The sequence below is a fragment of the Lissotriton vulgaris genome, chromosome 12 (genome assembly GCF_964263255.1).
Source record: "Lissotriton vulgaris chromosome 12, aLisVul1.2, whole genome shotgun sequence".
NCBI classification, from domain to species: Eukaryota; Metazoa; Chordata; class Amphibia; order Caudata; family Salamandridae; genus Lissotriton; species Lissotriton vulgaris.
In genome coordinates, this window is record NC_141700.1 from 11,857,925 (window position 1) to 11,881,806 (window position 23,882).

The 23,882-nt window shown below is 45.8% G+C and overlaps 1 protein-coding gene across 1 annotated transcript in view; it reads left to right on the forward strand.

Annotated features, from left to right (window-relative positions):
- The window catches only part of MED16 (mediator complex subunit 16), a 110,912-nt gene that overhangs the window by 17,196 nt on the left and 69,834 nt on the right, over positions 1-23,882 (forward strand). The window contains exons 2-4 of the mRNA XM_086946721.1: positions 5,117-5,302; positions 10,555-10,662; positions 23,490-23,659. Coding sequence (XP_086802847.1) covers positions 5,167-5,302; positions 10,555-10,662; positions 23,490-23,659 — 414 coding nt within the window. The 5' untranslated portion in view covers positions 5,117-5,166. The remainder of the gene's footprint in view (positions 1-5,116; positions 5,303-10,554; positions 10,663-23,489; positions 23,660-23,882) is intronic.

Consider the following 23,882-nt stretch of genomic DNA (forward strand, 5'->3'; position numbering starts at 1 on the left):
TTCTCAAGTCTCTTAATGGGGCCAGAGTCACAAATGTATCTGGAGCAATAGCTGGATGTGCCTAAAAAGGATAGCAGCATGGGCACATCCTGCCGGGCACAATTGGATGACAATGCTTCTACTTTTTCAGGGTCAAGAGTCATTCTCCTTTTAAGAGAAAACATGCCCAAAGAACTTGAGTTTGGTTTTGTGAAACTCCTACTTTTTGGCATTTGAAGTGAGACCTGTATCAGTGAGTAGATGGCATACATGTGTAAGAGCTTTGTCATGCTCCTTTCTTGTGGCCCCAAACACTAGTATATCACCACTGTAGGTAAAAGCATGTGTGACAGGTTGAATTTCTCGGCTAATGCCATCATGAAAGAATTCTTCAGCTGAAGATGCACCAAAACGGAGTCTTTTATGAAACAAACCATCACAAGTTGAAGAAGTAGTAATGCATCTACAGTTCTTTTCCAGCTCGAGTCAATGGTATCCTTTGTTCAGATCATAACGGTCGAAGACTTAGGCGCCATTCAGCTGTGTCATCATGTCCGGTATGTGTGGACCTGGATGTCTTTCTCTCCCAATTGCTTTGTTGGCCTGGCGCATATCAACACAGATGCGCAACGCACCCCGCTGTACTTTTTTGGCACTGCTACTATGGGTGGAACCCATGGCGTGAGACCAGTAGAGCGCTGGATGATGTCATGCTTTAATAATGTCTCTTTTTTTCTCAACGGCCTCTTGTAAATGAAAAGCAATCCAACAGTGTCGCTGAGCAACAGGACAAATGACCTCATTAATGTGAAGTTGTAACTTCATTGTCTTGAGTTTCCCAGTCCGTGAAACAACGACAGGAATTGACTTACTATTTCAGAATGTGCATTGAGGTTGTGGTTGATGGATATCCGTTCCATGTCAGTAGCCGAGCTGAACTAAATAGAGGTGCACTCGCCGAAGTACCTGAGAGAACATGAATTGGTGCGTGTACTGTCGTTATCTTATGCTTCATGATCGCTACAAATGACCCTTGACTTTGCATGGCTTAGAAACAGCCCAGGTATACTCCTTTGTTTTCAATGGCATTAGACTGGTACCAGAGACAGTTTATTGTTTTTTTTTTGTCCAGCATGATATTGATCGGTGCACCAATGTCTAGAATAAAAGTTATAGGGCAGCCTTTCACCTCTAGCTTGATCTTAGAGAATTATCCAAATGAATGTGGTCACTTCATGTGGCGATCTCTCTTTAACTTGTGTTCTGCTTTGCAAGCAGCAAATCTTACATGTTCACATCGTTCTGCAGTTGACTTCACTGTTGCACAGCAATCTTCTTCAATTTCGCTCGATGATGACTTTGAAGAGTCTCTGGAAGATGAATTTGATGACGATCAGCTTCGTTTGTCTTGACTTGCCTCAATTGATTTTGCCGTTTGGTCTTGTGGGTGTGACTAGAATGCTTCTGGAACTTTCTGAAAAGGGGGTGGTGATGAACAGAGTGTCTGAATTAAGCAGACCACTTTTACCCAGTCCAAAGATAAGGACTTGATCTATCACCGTTTTTCAGCTCACTGCACCATCCCAGCTCAGAACTTGGCTATATGCAAATTAGTCTGACCCTGGCCCAGTGGTTCAGAAAAGGGGGTGGTGATGAACAGAGTGTTCCAGAAAAGGGGGTGGTGATGAACAGAGTGATTCAGAAAAGGAGGTGGTGATGAACAGAGTGATTCAGAAAAGGGGGTGGTGATGAACAGAGTGGCTCAGAAAAGGGGGTGGTGATGAACAGAGTGGTTCAGAAAAGGGGGTGGTGATGAACAGAGCTTCTGGAACTTTCTAGCGCCCATTTTCTCTTCTTGTAGTGACGCACTTGGTTTCTCTTTAACCCTTAAAGTTCTGCCGTCGGCCAACGATCGTCGCGAGCACTACCTTGCCAGTGCTGCGCACGACCGTTGGCCGACGGGCCAGCACCCGTTATTCGAACGTTCAGCACTGGGCGCTGAGCGTTCGACGCTCCTAAGGAGTTAACTTTGCAGGCCGTTATGACATGGTTTTCTTTCCCACAGCCCTTGCATGTACAGCTGGACATTTTCCTTCATGTGGAAATGAGAATCGGCATCGGAAACACAATTTCTTTTTCTTCTGAGACATCGTCTAATGGGCCCCCACTTAGTATTTCTGCTTCCTTTTCCATGATCAGCGCTGATTCATTTGGGGCTATTCCAGATTCCATATCAGCGGCCTGTCAGTCTGCACGTTCCTCAGCTCTCACAGCCATGAGTACCTTTTCTAGAATGAGTGTTTCTCTCAGCATGCATCACCTGAACGAATCGGAGAGGTAACCATCGATGACTCTGAGACACATTACTTCTTCGTCATTGAATTCACTGAACTTGCAGTGTTTGAGGGCATCAAATCTTTCGACAAATTCATTCATCGTTTCACCAGCTTGCTGTCTCGCCTAGTTGAAAATGTACCATTAATACATTTACCATTGGATTGAAATTGGCTTCCAGTGTTTCTTTGATTTGACGGTATGATACTTCAGCAGTTTGTGATATTTTCTGTATCGCTTCTTTTGCTCCATCACCTGCAAGGTTCTTTAAGTATTTGATGATCTTCTTGTTATCTACTTCTTCTAAAGAATCTGTGAAGTCATCGAACTTTTCGATCTAGATGCAATATTCTGTCTTTTGGTGGTGTCGTAGGGTGGTGGAAATTTCAGGAACATAGCTGTTCCATATTCAGCGCTCCTCTCTTCAGCCATTGGAGAACTTCAATTTTTGAAGACCTTCTCAGTTGTGCTGAATGCTACTAGCGGTCACTTTGGTCATTTCTGCAGGGACCAATGGCTTTGTAGACACAACCCCGTGTTTGCTCTTGAGTCGCCTCACCAGATTTGAGGTTGTAAGGTGCTTTTTCTGCTTTACACCGGTGAGTAGACTTTTGTTGCTTATACTTGATTGCTGCTCCCCTTAGCGTTTCTTTTTTGTATGGACGATGGCGCAGAATCTCCTCTTTCTGCCTGAACGGTGGTCTTCTGGTGCTCTTTCTGGCGGTGCTTCTCTGTAGGGCCTTCAACTTCTTCTAGGGCCTCGTAAGAGCTAGAGCAGACCCTCAGGGAGGTCAGTCTTATTTCTTCTGGGCACGTATCCCCTGCTCGTTGCCAGTTGCCGCATCCACTCCAGTTCTGGAGCACCTGAAGGACTTCGCCACACACGGAGCTCTGTAACACACGTCTTTATTCTTCAGCATGTAACTGTTGTTTGAAAGTATTGCATCACCAACTTTATTGACCACAACCAGAAACACCCCACTGATTACATAATTTTGAAAGAGTATGCTGAGGAACACATGGGTCCTACTGCACATGATCACACAACACTACAGATGCAAAAGTCCCCCTACCACAGTTTCATCCAATTGGAAGATGAATATTTAAAAAGGAGGAGATTGCCTTGTTACTCGTACAGCATACCAACTCCTGCTTGAAACAAAAATCTAGTTTGTGCTCTGGTTCTATAAGAGAAAAGCAAAATTATTTTCAGATGTTTAAACCACAGAGGTGGGGTGGTTACCACAAAGGTGAGAATATTGTTGGCCTTCACCGTATGTGCATGTTTCATATATACACAACAATATAGATTATTAATGCACTCGATTCTCCCTCATGCAGAGGTTCCATCCAACCTGCTATTTTTGAAGTGTAGAGTAAAGCCAGCAGGTGTCAGGTGTGCTGTGCTGCTCTGGGCAATCTGTTGTCAAAGTCTGATCTTGACAGATTGAGTGGATGAGGTTTGGGGAGGGGTGAGGTAAGAAAAGTCTGAAGTATCTCCTCCCGATGTAAAATATTTGAGACAAATATACTTTGTTCAAGCAGCCCCTCAAAGTCAGTCACATTAACCATCTTGGTGGACTGAAATATATGCTATTGGAGTGTGTCTTATTCTCCTGGGTGTACATGTTTAAAGACCCTCGATCACCTCACAGGCATGCTTCATCCTCGGGTCGCTCCTCATACGGAGCCGCCAGTTGTTGCCTGGGTTCCCTCTGTCACTTGACGCTCTTGTTGGAGATCTTTTTGTTAAATGTCTGTTAGAGGGGATCTGCAGGCAGCATTATAAATAAAAATACCATAACAGAAACCCAGAGTACCCTCAACTGGAGAAAACAACGTTTTTGCCTTGGTGACATGCTTCATCGTTGGGTCCATCCTGTTCCGCTGCGGGGTGGGGCGTGCTGCCACCTACGGAATAGGTGGGAACACTTTCAAGACTATACAATGATAAAGGAGATGGTGAATCAAAATACCATAACAGAAACCCAGCAGTACAGAGGAAGGTAACCCTGAACTGGAGAAAACAAAGTTTTATACAATGATAAAGGAGATGGTGTATAAAATAGGAGTGGGGGTTGGTTTGTATGTCTTAAAAATACCTGCCCATTAGGTTTAACCTATTTATTTAGACCTCTAGCCGGTATGATTGAAAACAGGGGAGGGGGGCGGCTTAGGAAATTAGGTGCCATGTACCCTGTTTCCTAAAGGGTGAACATGTTTCAAGCCTTACCCCTATTGACTTTTCAGCAGGACCATAGGGAAACTAGGCAGGTATTTTTAAGTCGCACAGATCCACCCCCAGCACCCCACACTCCTTCTTTAAAAAAAATGTTTTTTTACACCATCTCCTTTCATTACTTTCCTCGGTACTGCTGGTTTTCTGTTATGGTATTTTGATGTTAAGGGGGGAGAGCAAATGAGTGGATGTGATCCTATGTAAAGTCTTGTGGGATGAGGGATACTGTGCATCCATGGAGGGATAATGCCGCGTGCGCTCACATCGAAGCCTAGGATCGCAGACTGGATGTTGGAATGTGAAGGAAGCGAGTGTAGGCCAAGCCCTTGTTGTGCCAAAGGAAGACTCTTAACTCGCTTGCTTTAGTGTGGGCCGAGCACCTATTGTGCCAAAGGAAGCCTCTTGTCTCCCTTGCTTCTCAACAGTCTTTTATTGGTAGCTGCAGCCCTCATTGCGGCACCTGGTTATCTGCTCGTCTAGAGAGCCGCAACTGATGGGAGATTGTGAGAAGATGGAGGTCTGCGAGGGGCAGCCATTGTGGTTCACCTTCTCTTTCTGTTTCAGGGGCTTGGTGCTGTGACCTGTCGGGCACGCAGGCGGACACTGGGTGCACCATGGATTTGGCCTACGTCTGCGAGTGGGACCGCCGGCCCAAGAGTAACCACTGCCCCTCAATCCCGCTGGTGTGCGCATGGTCTTGCCGCAATCTTATCGCCTTCACGACGGACCTGAAGAATGAAGAAGAGAAAGGTGACCTGCTGGGCGGTTGCCTCTTTCCCATCTCTGTCTACTCCTTTTGTGTGTGTGTGTGTGTGTGTGTGTTTTTTCTGCTTGCTTCACTCTAATCTGGACGTTTTAAAAATGGCACCCATAAAAATAGTGTCAATCCGCGATACAGGAAAATATGTTAATGACTTTTAATTCTACTTAAGTACAGAGCACACTTTTGTAATTTTGAAATGAGCAGTTATTATAGCAGCGACACCTCTGCGTCCCATGTGCTCTTGCCGCAGTGCCTTATCAGGGAATGTCTTCTGTGTCCCCAGTGTCTCTTCGCCCCTTTAGCTGCTCGTTCTTTATTTCACCTTTAGCGGCTCTTTATCTCTTTAAAGGTTTTTTTTCTGTGTCCATATATATTCATCTAACTGTTCGCCTTGTTCGCCTCTCTGTATTTGGTTTCATCTCTTTTAATCTTTATTTGGGTCGCCATTCTCTTCTCTGTCTGTCCCTCCTCGTCAGTCTGTCTATCCAGATCTCTCCAACTTAAATGGTGCACCATTGCGTTGAGGTATTGTTGTGATATTTTGAGTTTTCTATTTAGAGGAAGCCCTTAAGGTGGGCTGTTAAGTATGCATGCTCTTGTATTGTGCTCAAATTGTCAAAATGCGTTCCAGGGCCTATTTAAGATGTAAACATACTTTGCATACATTATCACAATGCTTTGGTACTGACAACGGATATTAAATTAAACGTATTGAAGGGAACAAATCTGCATGTGAGAGGACACGTCATTGGTGCGTGGGGGCGGAATAGAGAAACCAGTGTGGAAGAAACCAGGTTAGTACAATGCATACAATGATTTGGAAAAATATGGATTGTGGACAACGGGGCAAACTCCACAGAACAGGAAAAGAAAAGGCCCATTGTGAGTAGATTTGTTCAACATTCCGTATGGGGACCTGCAGACGACAGCAAAGGAGGCGCCCCTTCACTGCACATTTTTATCACATAGAGGGCATGCCTCCTTGTTGACCTGACCCTAGTGTAAAATGTATGGGTGCATCAAGTATTCCAAGAGCTGTCTGAATTGAACAACTTCTCTTTCAGTGTGTGTCGGAGGGGGGGGGGGGGGGGGGGGGGGGGGGGTGGGGGTCGGGGGTCGGAGGGTGCAGGGCTTTTAACACTGGGACCTGCTATCTAAGCGCCGACCAAGAATGGAAGGTTAGAAGCTTAAATTATTTTCTCCTTATGTTACGCTCTGTCTAGGATTCGAATACAACGCCTTAGTTTTCACCCTGTTCAACTGTGCTTGAGTATAATGGGATATCAGAAAAAAGACACATTTCAATACTTTAAGAGGAAAAGAGCAATATTTAGAGATTCTTTTTGGGGAGAGGATGTGACGTAATGGCCTGAGCTGCAGACTTTGGAGCAGGTGGGAACCAGGTTTGTGTGCATGCGTCGGCGTCAACATCTTGTGATTCTGGGTAAATCCCTTAATCTCCCCGTGTCTACTATCAGCGCCTTGAGACCCTCACTGGTGATTTGCTGGGCTTTACAAATCCTGGATTTATTATTTGTTTATTTACTGGGGGATTAGACTGGTATTGAAATCAGATTAATGCAGAATCCACGTGATTCATATTTATTTGCGACTCCCTGGCTATGCTTCTTGTTGCTGCAGTTTGAACCTTTTTTAAAGTGTGTATAATGTGTTTCCTCGTAGCTCCCATTTGAAGTTGTTTCAGTTTATAACCCCCTCCTTTCCTCACTCTCTTGCATACAAATGATGTTAATGTAGGTAAATTAACTACCAAGTAGCACCCCGAGTTAGAGTTGCTCCTTTGTTGCTCCGACCTCCCCCCTGCCCCCCCATATCAACTCTGTTGTCTAACTGACAAGTCTTTTACAACTTTTTCTAGTGTTAGGACATTGACGATACTGCTTTATTGAACGGTCTAAGATGCGCTGAGGATTATTTTCGGTGCAGCGTCTAGTGCAGCGTTTGCCCCACTCTGTCCAATGAAGGGCTTCCTAGAGTCCGAGCGGCTGCTGTCACAAACACGTTTTCTATCTGCACAAACAGCCCTTGTGATCTACAGCACAACCAAGTGCTGGTGAAAGCCTGATTACCAGCTTTGCTTGTCAGAGCCAGAGTGTTTAAGAGAAAAGGGATGGGTTCAGGACTTTTCAGAAGGTTTCTGTACCATTTTTCGAGATGGTACTAATCTTTATGGCCTTTTGTTGTGTATTTGTTTTTAAAATCATTAGAAGGACTTTATGACACTCTAGCCAGCAAAGTATTTTCAGGATTTGTTGACTTACACAGAACCCTATCCCTTAGGACCTTTTAGTATGATGTGATTGGAAGGAGAAACTACGCGACACAGAGCTAGTGTGAGGACCCTGGCATCGCTCACGCAGATAGGCTGCTTTATCTCCGTACCATAACCAGGTCGGGCAGGATTGGATCATTGGCACTTTGGAGAGCAATATTTCTGGAAAATGTAAGCATAAATGTTTGTTAATTCTGTTTTGTTTCAGTTGTGGAAGCTTTTTTCTTTTCTAAAGACAAATGTTCCTGATAGCCGCAAAGGAGTAGACAGGATTCTATCACAGATTCCTCACAACTTAACAGAAACCTTGATTGCTCCAGTTCCTGCTTAACATATTGATAGTGGTGGAGTGGGTGTGTTGGACTTGGCCCTTTTCACAGAAATGTTTCGCTTTTTGCTTCCCCTAATTCCAGATGTCCCCCCTTGTACTGTAATTGAATAGACCCTGTGAGGTTGTAATGCCCTGTGTATTATTAAAAGTAATGTTAGATGCAGGTGCTTGTCTTTCCCCAACATGGCTGCCACTGACCACTGCTACTGCAGCATGGTCTTTTTAGGTGCACTCTAGTAGCCAGGAGCTGGCTGGAACCCTTAAACAATGTTGCCATGCCAGCCTGCCCATAGCTAGAATGAGGGAAGCTCCTGGAACCTTCCAGAATAGGGGAGGCACCAACTGCCACTGCCAACTGTCAACTGACACTATATAAGGAAAAGGAGGGAAACCTTCTAGTCGGTTGGGACATCACTGACCTGGGGGACCCACGCAGGAGTTTAGGCGGGAGGGCCTAGTGAGGGGCTTATGCCACTGAGAGTGACAGGATTGAGGTGCTGCCTCTTAAGTTGAGTGAGGTACATTAGACTAGCCCCCTGATCTGGCCAGCGTCAGGAAACCCAGGGACCAGCCAACTCACCCCTAGCCCCCCCCCCCCCCCCCCCCCCCTGTGGAAGCAACAACATCACAAGGGCGCAAAGCTATCCAAGCGCCAAGAAGACTGATTATCTGACAAGAAGACTGTTGAGGATCAACCAGGTATTGGACCAACTGTCCCGCGCAAACCCTGCCTGTTCCCCTCAGAAGCGCTAGAGACTGTGCCTGGCACGCTTTGAAGTAACCGTGTCCGTGAAGCGCTTTGAAGTAACCGTGTCCGTGAAGCGCTTTGAAGTAACCGTGTCCCTGAAGCGCTTTGAAGTAACCGTGTCCCTGAAGCGCTTTGAAGTAACTGTGCCTGAAGCGCTTTGAAGTAACTGTGCCTGAAGCGCTTTGAAGTAACTGTGTCCATGAAGCGCTTTGAAGTAACTTTGCCTGAAGCGCTTTGAAGTAACCGTGTCCGTGACGCGCTGTGAAGTGACTGTGCCTGAAGCGCTTTGAAGTAACAACTGTGCCTGACGCGCTTTGAAGTGACTGTGCCTGAAGCGCTTTGAAGTAACTGTGTCCGTGACGCGCCCTGAAGTAACTGCGCGTAGGAGCATAGGCTGCACCAAGTCTGAAGCCTTTGTCAGCCCGGACCACGTGACGGGCGCGCGTCGCGTCACCGGCCGCGCCCCCGAATTCACAGCCCAGAGTGGTCCGTGGAACCGTGCCCCAGTCCCTGAGCGGAGACACGGAGAAGAGTCCTGCGGCCTTAGCCTCCGTTGCGAAGGAGGCCCGAAGCTAAATACACCCCCCAATTTCCCCCCGCAGTGTGTTACCTGCCTCGCGACCGGCGCTGGTGCTTTGCAGTTGTCCTCTGCACCGCGCCCGGTCATCCGAGGCCTTGGAGAGCTACGCAAGGGCCGGGAAGTGCCGAAGATCCAGGTAACCCCTGCGGGAGGAGGGCGGAAGGCCGGAGAAGGCCCTGTGTTCGCCCCTCCCCCGGGGAACAGTGAGACTGGGCCCTGTTGGCCCCGAGGAGCCTAACGCTTCTGCAAGGCTCCTAAGTGACCGCTTATACCTGCTTATGCCTATGAACCTATTGAATTGGCCCAAGTTGCCTGTTCCGCCCTGTTCGGGAGAGTTAAACGCATACTTGTATGTTTATTTAAAATGCTCATTGAAAGGCATATTTGCCTGCTTATTTGAGATGCTTTATTGAATCGCATAATCAAATTCTCTATTGAAATGCTATAGTGCACCATATTTACAAGCCTGAAATGAGAGGGAGATTCACTTCACTGTACTGAATTTTCTTACAGAGGTGGGCTCCATAGTATTCTGATGATCTGATCCAGGTCGCTAGCCGACCCATATTCACAAGAAGAAAGGCTTGTCACATATGATTAAAGGTTGTGTTCTTTAGAGTTCCTGGTGGGACTGATAAGTACTACCGATATGTTTTACTACCTTTGAGGAAAAGCGACCATGAGGTGTGATATCTAAATGCATTACTATAGTCGCTTCTTGTAGGATCCTCCAGGTTAATACAGGTACCCCTTTGCCTGTCGAAGAGTCTGTTGCGACAGGCGGGGTTAGTTAGCATTTTACTGCTAAATGAACTGGTTATTATTTAAACGTAATGCTCACCTATTGATCAGAAATGCATTCTGAATATGCTTTATGAAATATCCCAATGAAATGCTTATCTGAAATGTTGATGAATTAATGCTGCAACGCTTTAATCTAAAACTTATATAAAAGATCTTGATTCTTTAAACACAACTACTGGTGTGGTCTCCATTATTGCGCCACTGTGTGTTTCCTTGGATGTGTGCGTCAAGTAGCTGCTTTACACACAAGCCCCTGGCTGCCTTGCTGCTCGTGCCATGCTACCCCCATAAGAGCTGGTAACCCCAGGTCTCACAGGGTGACTCTATGTTAAAGCCATAGTGGGCAAATTAATAATTAGTATTTGATACATGAAGTGTTTTACATGCTAGATGATGCCTGTGATTGCCTGATCTCCTGGAATATCCCTGGTTCGGTAACAGGTGCTCTGAAAGTTGTTTTCAGCTTTTTTTCTTTTTCCTTAGACCTTACCCACATGATCCATATACTGGACACAGAGCATCCGTGGGACGTGTACTCCATCAACTCTGGTCACAATGAGGTCATCTCCTGCTTGGAGTGGGATCAGTCTGGTAAGAATCCTCCTTTGAATAGAACCTTTTCGCTTCATGTGCTTTGAAGCCAACGCATTCTTTCAAATGGAAGGTAAAAATGAGCTTCTTGCTTCCGGTTACTGGCTGACCGTCGGGTACCATGCATCATTGGAGGGCAGGGTACTTGTCCATCTGTGGTCCTATGCAATGTGGTTGGCTGAGGAGTATTCCGTCTGTCAAGAACTTGAGGTAGAGCACAAGGTTCGAATATGTGTTCTTATTATGTCACTACAAGCTCTTTAGCAAAGGACGTGTTAGTCCAGCATGTGTGATCAAAGAGATGGCTGGGAGGAGTTTCCGTCATCACCTGCTACTAAAAGCCAGCAGATCTTGAATGGGTGATTCCAAGGATCATTCCGCGGGGGAGGCTCCTGCATTTGCTCCTGTGATGAACATACTGATGCCAGACACTAACAGGGTTGCCACTTGGAAATCTGTTCATCCCTTTGCTAAGCATCAGTAGATACACTCCAAAGTCTATGATCTTATGGGTCAGGATTCCCTGCGGAACCTGGTAGTATAATTCCACTTCTGTCTCCCATCGCCGAGGTATGTTGATGAGGTTGCTCCTCTGTTATACCACTTATGAAAATGTCATGATGAAGGGTCCAACTGTTGTCTTTAAATTCATTGTCATCCCTCCCATTTTTTGGACACCTTTCAAGGAGGGCCTGTCCTCACAGGGGCAGGAGACACTGTCTAGAATCCAAGCAAACCTAGGAACCAGTATTCCAGTACCACTCTTGCACTTGAATGAAAGTCATGTCATGGTGGTTCTAAAATTGTAAAAATATGATGGAACAGTGGCATTCAAAATGTATGATTCCGTACTTAATATACATAATATTGAATAGTGTCCCAACACCCCTGGCTAAGACGCCCCATTTAGGTTTCTTTTCTACAGCCACAAATGCATACATACTTACATGGACCAAGACATGGCAAGGGTGTCAGCAATTCTGGAGTGCTCCCCATGGTGCTTCTGCTTCTGTTTATCGATTCTGACCCACTGGGCATAGGGTCTTACTCGGTTCCTGACCAGCTTACTGATCAAGGTGCCCTGCATGTGGCTGCAGTCAACTGGACCTTACCCTGGCCTTCCTGATCAGGACTTTTCTCTCTTACAGCAACAAGCGCTAGTCTCCTCTCTGGGCCGCCGCAGCTGATGTGTCTAGTGCTCGCGGTTCAGTCCAGGCCCCTGAGGATAGGGAAAGCGACATGCAGAGGTGTGTCCCAGGTAAACCACCTCATTGAGCTAGTGCGATCTATCTTGAAGTCCCTAAGAGTACAAAAATACTGATCCACTGGACCTGTATTCCATATATGTTTGGGTCAAGGGGAAGGAACATTGTTGGGTAATTCAGTATTTTTCATAATTAGTAAGTTCAAAGCATCGAACAACAAGGATGGAGGCCTTTTAGTTGCTCACTTACTCCTGCTACCTCTCTGAAGGGAACATTAAAAATTGTTTAGGTCTCAGGAAGTCGCTTCTAAGCGACTTGCGTAATAAGTTAGATCGACTTTGATGATGGAGGTGCAGGTAATAGGTTCTTGGGCTGATGATACCACCCTTGCTGTTTGGGAGGATTTGCAGCCGTGGAAGAGCTGCAAGGGTAGAGTTGTCTGAGTAACCTTTACTCTATATAATAACGTGGTCTTAAGAGGACATATTTCAAGAACTTTGTAAATGCTCTACATTGATAGTCGCCATGTTCTTTGTCACAGACCCCTTCACATGATGATAGAGCAAAGGGGGAATGTTGACAGCACTTCTGGATTTTAAATAGAGTTTGAATGCCTGTAATATTTTGCTTCTGCACAGGACAAGCTCCTGACACTACATTGTTCAGATATTGCATTATATCCTTCTTCAAACTTAAGTGTCTGCAAAGCCACTAGTCTCTATTTTAACCAGTCTGATCCTCTGTGATTTTTGTGCCAAATCCTTAGATCCAACTCTGCTTCTTCTGTTACCCAATCCTTTGGGGCTCTAGGCTTTCAGTCCTAACCACCCCTGACCCCCATTATATGTACCTTCCGTGCTCCTTTCTCTACGAAACCCCTCTGTTAAGAGAAGAGACAGCAGCCACTTATCGGGACTCTGGGGTCTCCTTGCTGCACTCCCCTCTTCCTCAACTCGTATATGCCCTGCGGTGGAGTGCGTCTGCCACAGCCCTTCCTTGGTCTGTTCCTTTATCTTTGAGACCTGGAATAGCTGTTATTGGTCACTGCCTTGGCCCCGACCTTTGGTATTTGGAAGTCTCAGAAAACAGCATATCCAGTCATGGGTGTGTGCTAGTCTGGTCCCAGAGGTAGCACTGGTGCAAGGAGTGTGAAGCGTGCTCATTTACAGTGGCAGAAGCTGGAGGGACCACTTGGATAAAGAGCAGGAACAGAGGTCCTGGCTGAGAATGCCCTTCGCCAAATTGTACCCCAGGGCACCCAAGTAAAACTTTCTCCAGCCCAATTACATGATTTAGTGCCCTAGGCGTCAGATGCACTGTCTCAGTATAGCTGAGAAGGCAGACAGCTTGGCAAAAAAGGTACAATGTTTACAAAAGAAATTAATGTAGAAAAACACTTTTTTACTTTCTAATCCTGGAGATTCAAACTCCAGTGGGTGCAGGGAAACCACGCGGAAGGGCAGGATAAACATCCACACGAGAAGACCATAATGAAACAGAGCACTAGTCTCTTTTTCTGTCCAACATCCTGTGTTTTAGTGCAGGTATATACTACCCTCGCAAGCTGGCATATTGCATTCCTCTAGGTGCATGCACTAGATAGACAATACCCATACTGACTTGGGTTGCTGCCTATTGGTTACAAGTTGTCTTGTGCTTTTGTATCTCTGATCCCGTGTGACAACTTGTCGCCTCTCAGATGCTTGAGGCAGGAAGGGTGAGATTGGTGTCCAACGGTTAGGCAGTAAGGCAGCCAAGGGAGAGCCCTCAAATTCCTCGCCCACTGGATAGGGATTGCTTTTAATGTTTGAAGTCGAGCGGTCTTCGTCCCTGCAGCATGTTTTGACTATTAACAAACAAATCATTTAGAAAAGGCTCTCTGAGAATGTATTGTTTGAGCTCAAAGTAAAGGGGCAATTTCCTCTGCTGTGGCTTGTTTGAAGTGGTTCATTCTTTCTGAGAACCCTGAAGTGGCATAAATGCCCTTTGTGACAACTGAATGCATTTGTTAGGTGTGTGGATCCAACTGGGCAAGCCACATCCACAACAGCATTGAGGAATTTGTTTGCTGGACCGAGACTGGCAGACTTTCGATGCACAGCACAGATTATACGTCAAAGTGCTGTTAGCAAAATATCATCCGACAGCAATATTCTCTCCTATATACAATTAAAAAAAATATCCAATTTTTGGATTAGTAATTCCAATAGGTGGATATTTTCCTAATTGATATTTAGAGCACAAGAGTCCTGTTAAATTTAAACTGATGTTCTCATAATACTAAGAGAAGGAGGAAGTTTGGTTGACACCTCAGTTTCCAGCTACAAAAATGATACTGGTAGCTGAAAGACCAATCGCCAGTGTAAGCCTTTATTGTAAACACCCATAGCTGTGTCTGGGGAATGAGGGATTAGGACTGCAGATAACGCAGCAGTCACTTCAGGAACACTGGGAAATGGAAAAAGGGTAACAGTCAGCGACAGTTCCACTTTGAGTACACTTGCAAATTACATAGTGTTCAATTTTATTAGTTTCTCTCTGCAATGAGGCTGACAGGAGCACTTTGCCAAGTAGCTGCCATGGTGGCTTGGTGTATATTTTTATTGGCTTACACCCACATCCATCTCTTGAAGCAAATTCAATTTAAAACCACTTTCGTGCTTTCCTTCCGGGGTCATGGCATCCTGTTGTGTTCTTCCCTCTCTTTGCTCTGTGTTCTCCTGCTGTCTTTTTTGTTCTATGCTCTCTGTTCTATTGCATTATCTGTCTTTCATAACCTCCTTTATAAAATCGTGTTGATCCCTCTACCCCTGCTGTTGGTCCTTGTATGGCCTGGGGGCAGATGTTCATCATCTTCTGTGACTACCCCCACCCTGACCATCTTTGATGCGTTTAATGTTCACATGAACAGCACCAACAATGGCACGCACAGGACTTCCCTCAGACACTCAATTCCATTAAAAAAAGTGTGGTTGTCCAGGGGCTGACTTGCACCAAAATTCACAATCTGACATTATTCAGGCACAAGAAGAGCAGGTGTGGCTCACCGCTCCTTATTCTGTGCTCTGAATGCTTCATTATTTAGTGCTCTTCCAGATAAAACTTTGTTAGAGACCTGGAATTCACCTTCAAACAACATGTGCAACCTAGCATGCATGGATAAAATGAATCTCGTCGGGGCTCTAGAGCACCAATGTCCTAGGTAAGACCCCACGTGGATTTCCATCTATAGTCATAAGCACTTGAATAGTCCTGCCCACGTGCGGGGACCCCGGAGCACTTCTTTTGATATTTCTTCTTAAGTGGATATTTTCCGCCTTTCTTCAGAAAGGCCTGCAAAGACACTTAAGAGATAGAAAGACAATAATGCGCCTAAATACATAGGCTACACTGGCTGCATCTTCATCTTGAACAGAAGAAAAGGCGGCCAGTATACTACATTTTGTGTTTTTTGTAGGGTTTAACACCGAATAATCCCCTTCACAAACCCCCTTTTTCAAGATAGAGATGAACAAAAAGGACAGAAGATCCCCATAAGGCGGCCATTATATGTCTTAAAAATAGAAGCTGTACCTTTAAGAATCCAGAGACCACCAGTATCCCATCATGCACAGCCAGTGGCAGTTACTTCAGTTCTTTTTTCCGGCTCCTGCTATCAGGACCCTGGAGCAATGAGCTCTACCAATTTGGTGTTTCTCTTCAAAATTCACTTCTGAATTTAGCTGATAACTACTTCACTCAACGTCTTTGGTCTTCCTCGTCGTCTTTCTGTCTTTTTCTGACAGAAAATTTGCAGTTTTTCACTCAAACATGCCATCCCTTTCTGATAAGTGCTCAGACTGTGGTAGGAAGAAGGCCAAGACTGATCCTCACAGAGTGTGCATAATTTGCCTTCCTGCTTCTCATGTTCCTGACTCCCGTTCCATCTGTAGAACCTTCTCTAAGCGTACTCTGTGTGACCGAGAGAAGATCCGGCTTCAAGGAGCAGAAGAGTGAAGAAAACAACAGGCCTAGTCTTCAGGCAGGACTTCATGGCAAGGAGAGGGACATTCCTCTCCAGGGCTTCATCTTCAGCCTCCCCGGCAGGAGAAGGGCTGAAAAACAGGGCCGGTCCTGTTCGCGGATGATGACGCCAAGAGGAGGTACAACCGCAACCTGTTCGCCGTTGACCCAGGGCTCTGCGTCCAAATGATGTCGACGTTCCACGTCGAGAAAAAGATCTTCTACATCGATTACAAAGCCGACGACGAGACCACCTTGTTCGGCTTCAGGAACGTCACCGCCGACGGTGACACCTCGTAGGTCGTGGTCGAGAACCTTATTGCACCGGCACAGTTGCTCGATGTCGAGACACCTCTGTCGATTGACACCAAGTCATCATTGTCAATCGACTCGTCATCACCATCGATCATCGACACAATCCCACCGTCGGTCAACGCAGAGAGGTCGGCATTCAATGTCGAGATGAGATCCTCCTTCGAGGCGACATCGAAGGTCGCCATTGATGAGTAGATGGATGTTGAGAGGGACTCAAAGAACTTCTTCAGGGACTTTGTCACCATCTTCAAGACTTCAGGAGGCGCGTAAGAGGAGAAGACGTATTTACACGCCCAATTCGGATTACTCCCGAACCTATTCTCCATCTAGTCTCGTTTTATTTTTTCAACATCTCATCAGCAGTCTCCACCTTCTATTCCAGATGTGAAACAAAGAGCTCCGACACTGCCTCTACCTCCTCCTCACCTCCTCCACCACCTCCTCCACCAAATCCACCACGAAGACAGAGCTCTAGATCTCACACGAGGTATAGGTCTTGCAGTCATAGATGCTCCTCTACTCATTCACATCGTCGCCGTCATCTAGGAAGGTCTCATTCTAGACATACCAGGGACACTTCCTCTTCAAGCACAGGCAGATACTCTCCTACACTGTCTGATTCTCCTCCCCGCGGATTTCACTAGTTGATGACATTTCAACGTTTTAAGGCGTTTTAGTGAGGGTTGCTTCAAAATTGAACATTCCAGTCTCCATTCGCACACAACAACTTCCGTCATATTTGAGACTCTTCAACAAAAACAAGCGTCGCGTCCCTTGCTTCCTCTGGTGCCGGGTCTTTTAGAATCAGCGATTTGGAACCCTTTCTGACGCCCTCTACTATTAAGTCCGCTCCTTGCAGGCTGCAGAAAGAATACCGCCCTCCGGAGCAGGACCTTGCTTTCCTAAGGATCGACCCAACTCCGGATTCTGTTATTGTGGTGGCTGCGAAGAAGCAACATTCCACAGCTCCAACTTCGACAGTGCCTCCAGATAAAGAGAGCCGCAAAATGGACTCGGTGGGGAGGAAGGTTTGCAACACAGCAGTGACTGTCATGAAAGTTGCTAGTGCCACAGCCTTGTTAGGCAGATATGACAGGGCACTGTCGGAATTGATCCAGTAGTTTGCGGATTACCTTCCCAGAGACGAAAGAGAGGACTTTAATGAGATCCTGGTAGAAGGTCTGATGGTCTCTAATCAAATTATAAGCACAGCAGCTGACACATCCCTTCTAGCTGTGCATGAGTATTGCCACGGCGTGTCACTAGGGCGACACTCATGGCTACGCCTTACACTGCTTAAGCCTGAATCATAACAACGCATCCTGAATCTCCCGTTTTTAGGTACGACTCTTCTCGGACCTCATGCAGGCAAGGAAATGGCCAGGATGAAGGCAGAAATGGAGACACTAAAAGCCGTAGGCCTGGAAAGACCTAAGGAGCAGCTTAAATCTTTCCGACCTTTTCAATGCTGCTATTCTACACAGAGGGTTCAAACCCCTCAGTGGTAGCCGGGCCGCCAGTCAGGTACACAACAACCGTACCAACCAGCCTTATCAGAAAAGACAGACAAGAGGAAGATCAGGCCAGCAGCCTGCTCAAGGAGGCAAGATGCCAGCTGGTGCAAAACCCTGAATCCTGTCTTCCCCCTCTTCCGTTATCCGCTCTGGTAGGGGGAAGCATCCGACATCTGTCAGTGGCAAAAAATAAAGCTAGACAATTGGGTGCTGAATACTGTTCGCTATGGATACCCGCTCAGATTCATCAGCCCTTCACCGTCAATACCTCCGAAACAATCCAGATTTCAGTTGCACCAGTTACAACTGGAAGCGAGCATTCTCTTACAGAAAAAGGTGGTGAAACCCGTTCCTTCTTTAAGAGTCAGGGGGTTATACTCAAGATTTTTTCTTGTCAACAAGAAAGACAAGAACAAGTTCAGACCCATTCTCGACCTAAGGACGGCCAACAAGTGGATTCGGAGAGAGAGGTTCTGAATGCTTGCATTTCACCAAATCTACCCCCAGCTACATCGAGGAGATTGGTTATGCACAATCGACCTTCAAGCTGCATACTTTCACATTCCCATCGTAAGAAAGCATTGCAAATGCTTGAGGTTCGCAGTGGGGAACAGCCACTACCAATATAGTGTACTTCCATTTGGCCTAAAGTCCGCACCCAGGACTTTCTCCAAATGCATGGCAGTGGTAGCCACACATCTGAGGAAACGCAAAGTGTTTGTCCACCCCTATTTAGACAATTGGCTAATCAAGGCATCCACATTACAGGAGGCTCAGCTGCACTTCAATTGGACTTCCAATCTTTTCCTTTTTTTCTTCGGCTCTCATGGCACTCTAGCCCGACTGTGTGAAAGGTGTCCTCGCTCCTGGGCTCGATGGCATCCTGTATATTCCTCGTTCCGAATGCACGTCTCCATATGAGATCTCTACGGGAATGCCCAGAAGACCAATGGGACCAGTGAACAGGAGATTGGGAAGACCGGATTCAATTGTCTCAACATGCCCTCTGGTCCATCAAATGGTAGTGCTATCTCACCAATCTCCTATGAGGGATCCCGTTTCACAAGGAGATACCTGTTCAGACCACATTCATGGATGCCTCTCTCCTGGGATGGGGAGCCCATACAGGCCAACTTCAAATCCAGGGCAAATGGTCACACAAGGAATCCACTTCCCACATCCTCAAGGTATAGGTCTGCCAAAACGCGCGTCAACCATAGTGCGGGGTCTCATACTGTGTTTTGAGACTCGTTATTTGGCAGGGGTTTCCCTGCCAATTAGAACCGAGATTCCTTTTTCAGATGTTGTGGATGTGAATGTAATTAGAGTATGAATGTGTTAGCATTTTGTGATTGTTTGTGTGATATCAGGGGTATATGTACTTGTATAAATTGTCTTTTTTCACATATAGTTATTGTCATTTTCTCTCTTTCTTTGTATGAACCATGAAATTATTTATGAAATGTTAATATTGTGATTACATGTTTCTTATGAATTCAAATTCTATGAAAAATACATAAACTTGAAAGTAATGCTAAAATAAAAAATTAAAAGCTTCATATATTTTTTGAAGAAAATAAAAAGTTTGTTGTGAATCTGTCACCTTTAATATCAAGAATGTGATGTACACCTGTATCGAAAGATCGTGGCCATTGAGGGAACATCCTCTTCTTTTGCTGTGCTCTATTTTTTCCCCTCTGTTCCCTGGCCGTACTTTAAATTTTGAGGGGGTCCCATTATTACTGCTACAGGTCTGCCGCCAGCCAGGTGTCCTGCAGGGTCTGTTGGAGAACAACTCCAGTCCCTGGGAGGCCACAGGATTTAGAGTCCTTGTGCAAGTCTTTTCCAGATGAATCCGAATTAATCCTTCATCTTCCCACTGGGCCTTTTTCTTCAGCTCGAGTTTATTAAGTTCTAGAATGTTCTGAGGAGGTGGCAGTTGAGCTGCCAGATTTATCCTGTGCACTAGCCAGTGACTGGTGAAAAACTACTCACTGAATATGAGGGTCTTGGGGATGATTATGAAAATCCCTCCCTGGCCTCTCCAAATCAAAAGAGGTAGTGCTAATGCTGTCCTTTGTTCTGACAGCTGTTTCTGGCTAATCTCTGCTAAGTAGTCAGCAGGGAACACCCTTTGGCATTATGTGGGCCATTGCTTTTCATCCAGAGTTGTTAAATCTCCCAGCCAAGGATGTGTATTCCAACCCAAGAGGCTGCCCAGAAACATTTTTAGAACGTTGCTTTTCCACTAAATGTATTAAAAGTCATCCAGTCAGATTTTAAAAGCTAGCAAACACAACAAGATAATGTACGTAGTGCTGCAACATTTCAACCACTCTGCCCCAGTCAAGAGATCTGGGTTTAATCAATCATTATTTTGCTCACTATGCTACCCCAGTTTGACCCAGCCAAATGCAAATCAGTCTTGACTTTACTCCTCATGGGAACAGTCCAACATGAACTGCCAGGCCAGGTCCTCCCCTGGACCAGAAACCAGCTTCCCGGGATTGTTTCCGGGGTATCGCCCCATATCAGCCAGCCTAGCCTGAATCCAGTGGCACAATGAGCAAGAACCCACGTCTGGGCATACCCTCTGCCACATAGGACGAACAGAGCAAACGCCAGAAGATGGACGGAGTGCTGAAACCTTTCAACCACTCCTCTCCAGTCAGGAGATCTGAGTTTAATCCATCATTCATTTGCTTACCATGCCACCTCAGTTTGGACCCAGCCAAATGCAAGTCAGTCTTGACCCTGCTCCTCATGGGAACAGTTCTGCCCGAACTGCCAGACCTGGTGCTCCCTGGACCGGAAACAAGCATCCAGGGGCCAATTTCTGGGTATCACCCCTCATGAGCCAGGCTAGCTTTGATCCAGTGGCCCAGTGAGCAAGGGACCCACGTCTGTGCATACCCTCTGCCACATAGGGCGAACCAGGGAGGACCAGGCCTGGCACTTCGGGGTGGACTGTTTCCATGAGGCACAGGGTCAAGACTGATGTACATATGGCTTAATCTAAACTGGGGTGGCGTGGTGAGTGAAAGAACAATGAATTCTACCCACATCTTTTGACTGGGGGCGAGTGTTTGAAAAGTTTCAGCACTCCGTCCATCATCTTGTTGTGTTTGCTAGATTTTAAAAGCTAAGCAGCGAATAACCGAAGTATTTTTCTCTCCCTTTCCTAAGCAGAGGAAGAAAATAAAGATTGTAATTCCACTTAGTCTCCTTATGTTAGTGTCTAGCGAGGCCTACAAAGTGATAGCTTTTGGGTTCAATTTATTGTGAGAGCACACTAACCCTAATATGTAGTGTGCCCTATTGGTATGTAGTAGCACCCTGCACTGTAGGCTTACGAGGCACACTTTTTAAGGGTAACTTATCAATATATGAAAAAAGGCTTTCCTTACATTGCAATGTCTGTTTCCCAGCCATGTGCCACTGCAGTGCATTTAAACTTCAAACTAGTAAGAACACAATGGCGCATCTGGCAGAAATATATTTTTGTCACATATGTGGGTGGTGTGAACGTATGCGGCAGCCCACATATGACATTTAACTTTCAATGCAGTTATACACTTTACAATAGACTTTTAGGGAAGTTAACAAGCAAAATAGGGAGCTCCAATGTGCAGCACACATTTTATAGCGAAAGCACAGGTACTTAACTACTGTTTCAGCAGTGGTAAAGAGAAAAGATTCCTAAAGCCAGCAAAATAGGGTCCAGAAAAAGGCGAAAAATCTGTTGTGACCCTGCAGAAAAGACAAATTTGGATTTCACAGCCTAGGTGAAGCATTTGAAGGCCTACCATAGGGTCTTCTTCTCTGCACTTTATCTGTAGGCTGGATATGCTGTTGTTGTATTTGCGTAGCCTTTCAGATATCTTAATCTTGGACAACATGTACAGTGGTGGATTTTATTGTTGACTGCTTTGCAAGCCATGCAGCTGCCCTTGAAGGAGAAGCTGGCAGGGAAGATGCATTCAGTGAAGATTGTTTTACTACAGGGGCAGCTTTATTATAATTTCCTTCCCTCAATGAGCTGTTCCGCAGCAAAGAGCCACTCTTTAAGGGCTTTGACTCGGCTTCCACGCTGCTGTTGGCAGAGTGTTGACTCCCATGAGAGATAACACCAGATCTAGAAAATTCATCTGCCACTGTCCTAGGCTTTTAAACCGATGTCCCCTTCCATGTATGATTGATGTACCCCCAGAGCAAGATAAATAAGCAACATGTATAAAGCTAAACATTAATGGCTTTCATACCAGCAAGTGTCTGCTGGACCTCCTTGTACACGGCTGCGTGAGACCAACCTGTATGTCATTTGCATCTGCACATGTCCCACCCACACAGCACTTGAGCCTGTCAGAATTGCATTTCAACGTACACACTTTCTTCGAGTCCTTTGTGCAGCCTCACCCACACTCCCAAGCATGCCCTGCCTACAGCATGTACTCTGACAGGATCTGCCCCGCCTGCAGCTGACTCACACAGCGTCAGAGCATGTCTGTCGCTCTGCTAGCTCCTTTTGTCTATCGCCCTCACTCTATCGCCCTCACTCTATCGCCCTCACTCTATCGCCCTCACTCTATCGCCCTCACTCTATCGCCCTCACTCTATCGCCCTCACTCTATCGCCCTCACTCTATCGCCCTCACTCTATCGCCCTCACTCTATCGCCCTCACTCTATCGCCCGCCCTCTATCTATCGATCTATCGCCCTCTATCTATCGATCTATCGCCCTCTATCTATCGATCTATCGCCCTCTATCTATCGATCTATCGCCCTCTATCTATCTATCGCCCTCTATCTATCTATCGCCCTCTATCTATCGATCTATCTATCGCCCTCTATCTATCGATCTATCTATCGCCCTCTATCTATCGATCTATCTATCGCCCTCACTCTATCTATCGCCCTCACTCTATCTATCGCCCTCACTCTATCTATCGCCCTCACTCTATCTATCGCCCTCACTCTATCTATCGCCCTCTATCTATCGATCTATCGCCCTCTATCTATCGATCTATCGCCCTCTATCTATCGATCTATCGCCCTCTATCTATCGATCTATCGCCCTCTATCTATCGATCTATCGCCCTCACTCTATCTATCGCCCTCACTCTATCTATCGATCGCCCTCCCTCTATCTATTGCATCACCACAGCATCACTCAGCACCACCACAACATCACTCAGCACCACCACACCATCAATCTGTGCAACCATTCAACAACTGCTTCAAATATGTTCTCTCAATGTTTCAAGCTTATTACAAATGTCACAAAAAGATGTTAATATTTCACTTCTGTTCTTGAATTTTCGTCACAATAAAATACACTGAACATAATCTTAACAAAAGTTATTTTCAAAAGTTTAAGCTATTGCCATTATAAATTACAATAACATTTATTTCAGTATGAATTATAAAAAAAAATAAAAGCCATTGTTATTTGTAATATCAATACATGTAAGTCACGTAAATACAACACATATTGCATTACAAATGCTATAGGTGTCACATTTGCGAAAGTTATAACTATTGGCATTGTAAATGACAAAGCTATTAATTTAGCTTTTTCAAAACCAACACATGAATACAAAATTTGTCATTCACAATACCAATAGCTCAAACTTTCCTAATGTGAGACTATTGCATTGCAAATGCTTGTTGTTTGGAGGTTCCACCCACAAACACTGGAGGGTGTGCCTCCAGCTTCTCTGCAGACTGCATGTATGTGCACCTTCTTGGTGTGCTCTTCCTTTGACACTGCATCATCTGTTATCTTTCCCAGGGTCCAGGCTGCTGTCAGCAGATGGTGATGGGCAGATCAAGTGTTGGGGGATGACTGATCACTTGGCCAACAGCTGGGAGAACACTGTGAGCAGCGGGGTGGAAGGAGACCCCATTGTGGCCCTTTCCTGGTTACACAACGGAGTCAAGCTGGCATTGCATGTGGAGAAGGTTTGTTTTGCTGCGTTTGTGAGCAGGACAGTGCTGTGCATGCCTCAAGCCGCCTCTATATCTACAACCTGCTGAATGAGCTGGAGTCTGTTCGGATGTCTGTCACCTCTGGTATGATTGTGTGTGATGTGTGTGACCTGAGGAGGTTGGATATATATATATCTTAAGTGAGAGTTTTGTCTGTTCCCCACTTATGTTCAGTTTCTGTAACCTCTCTGAAGGC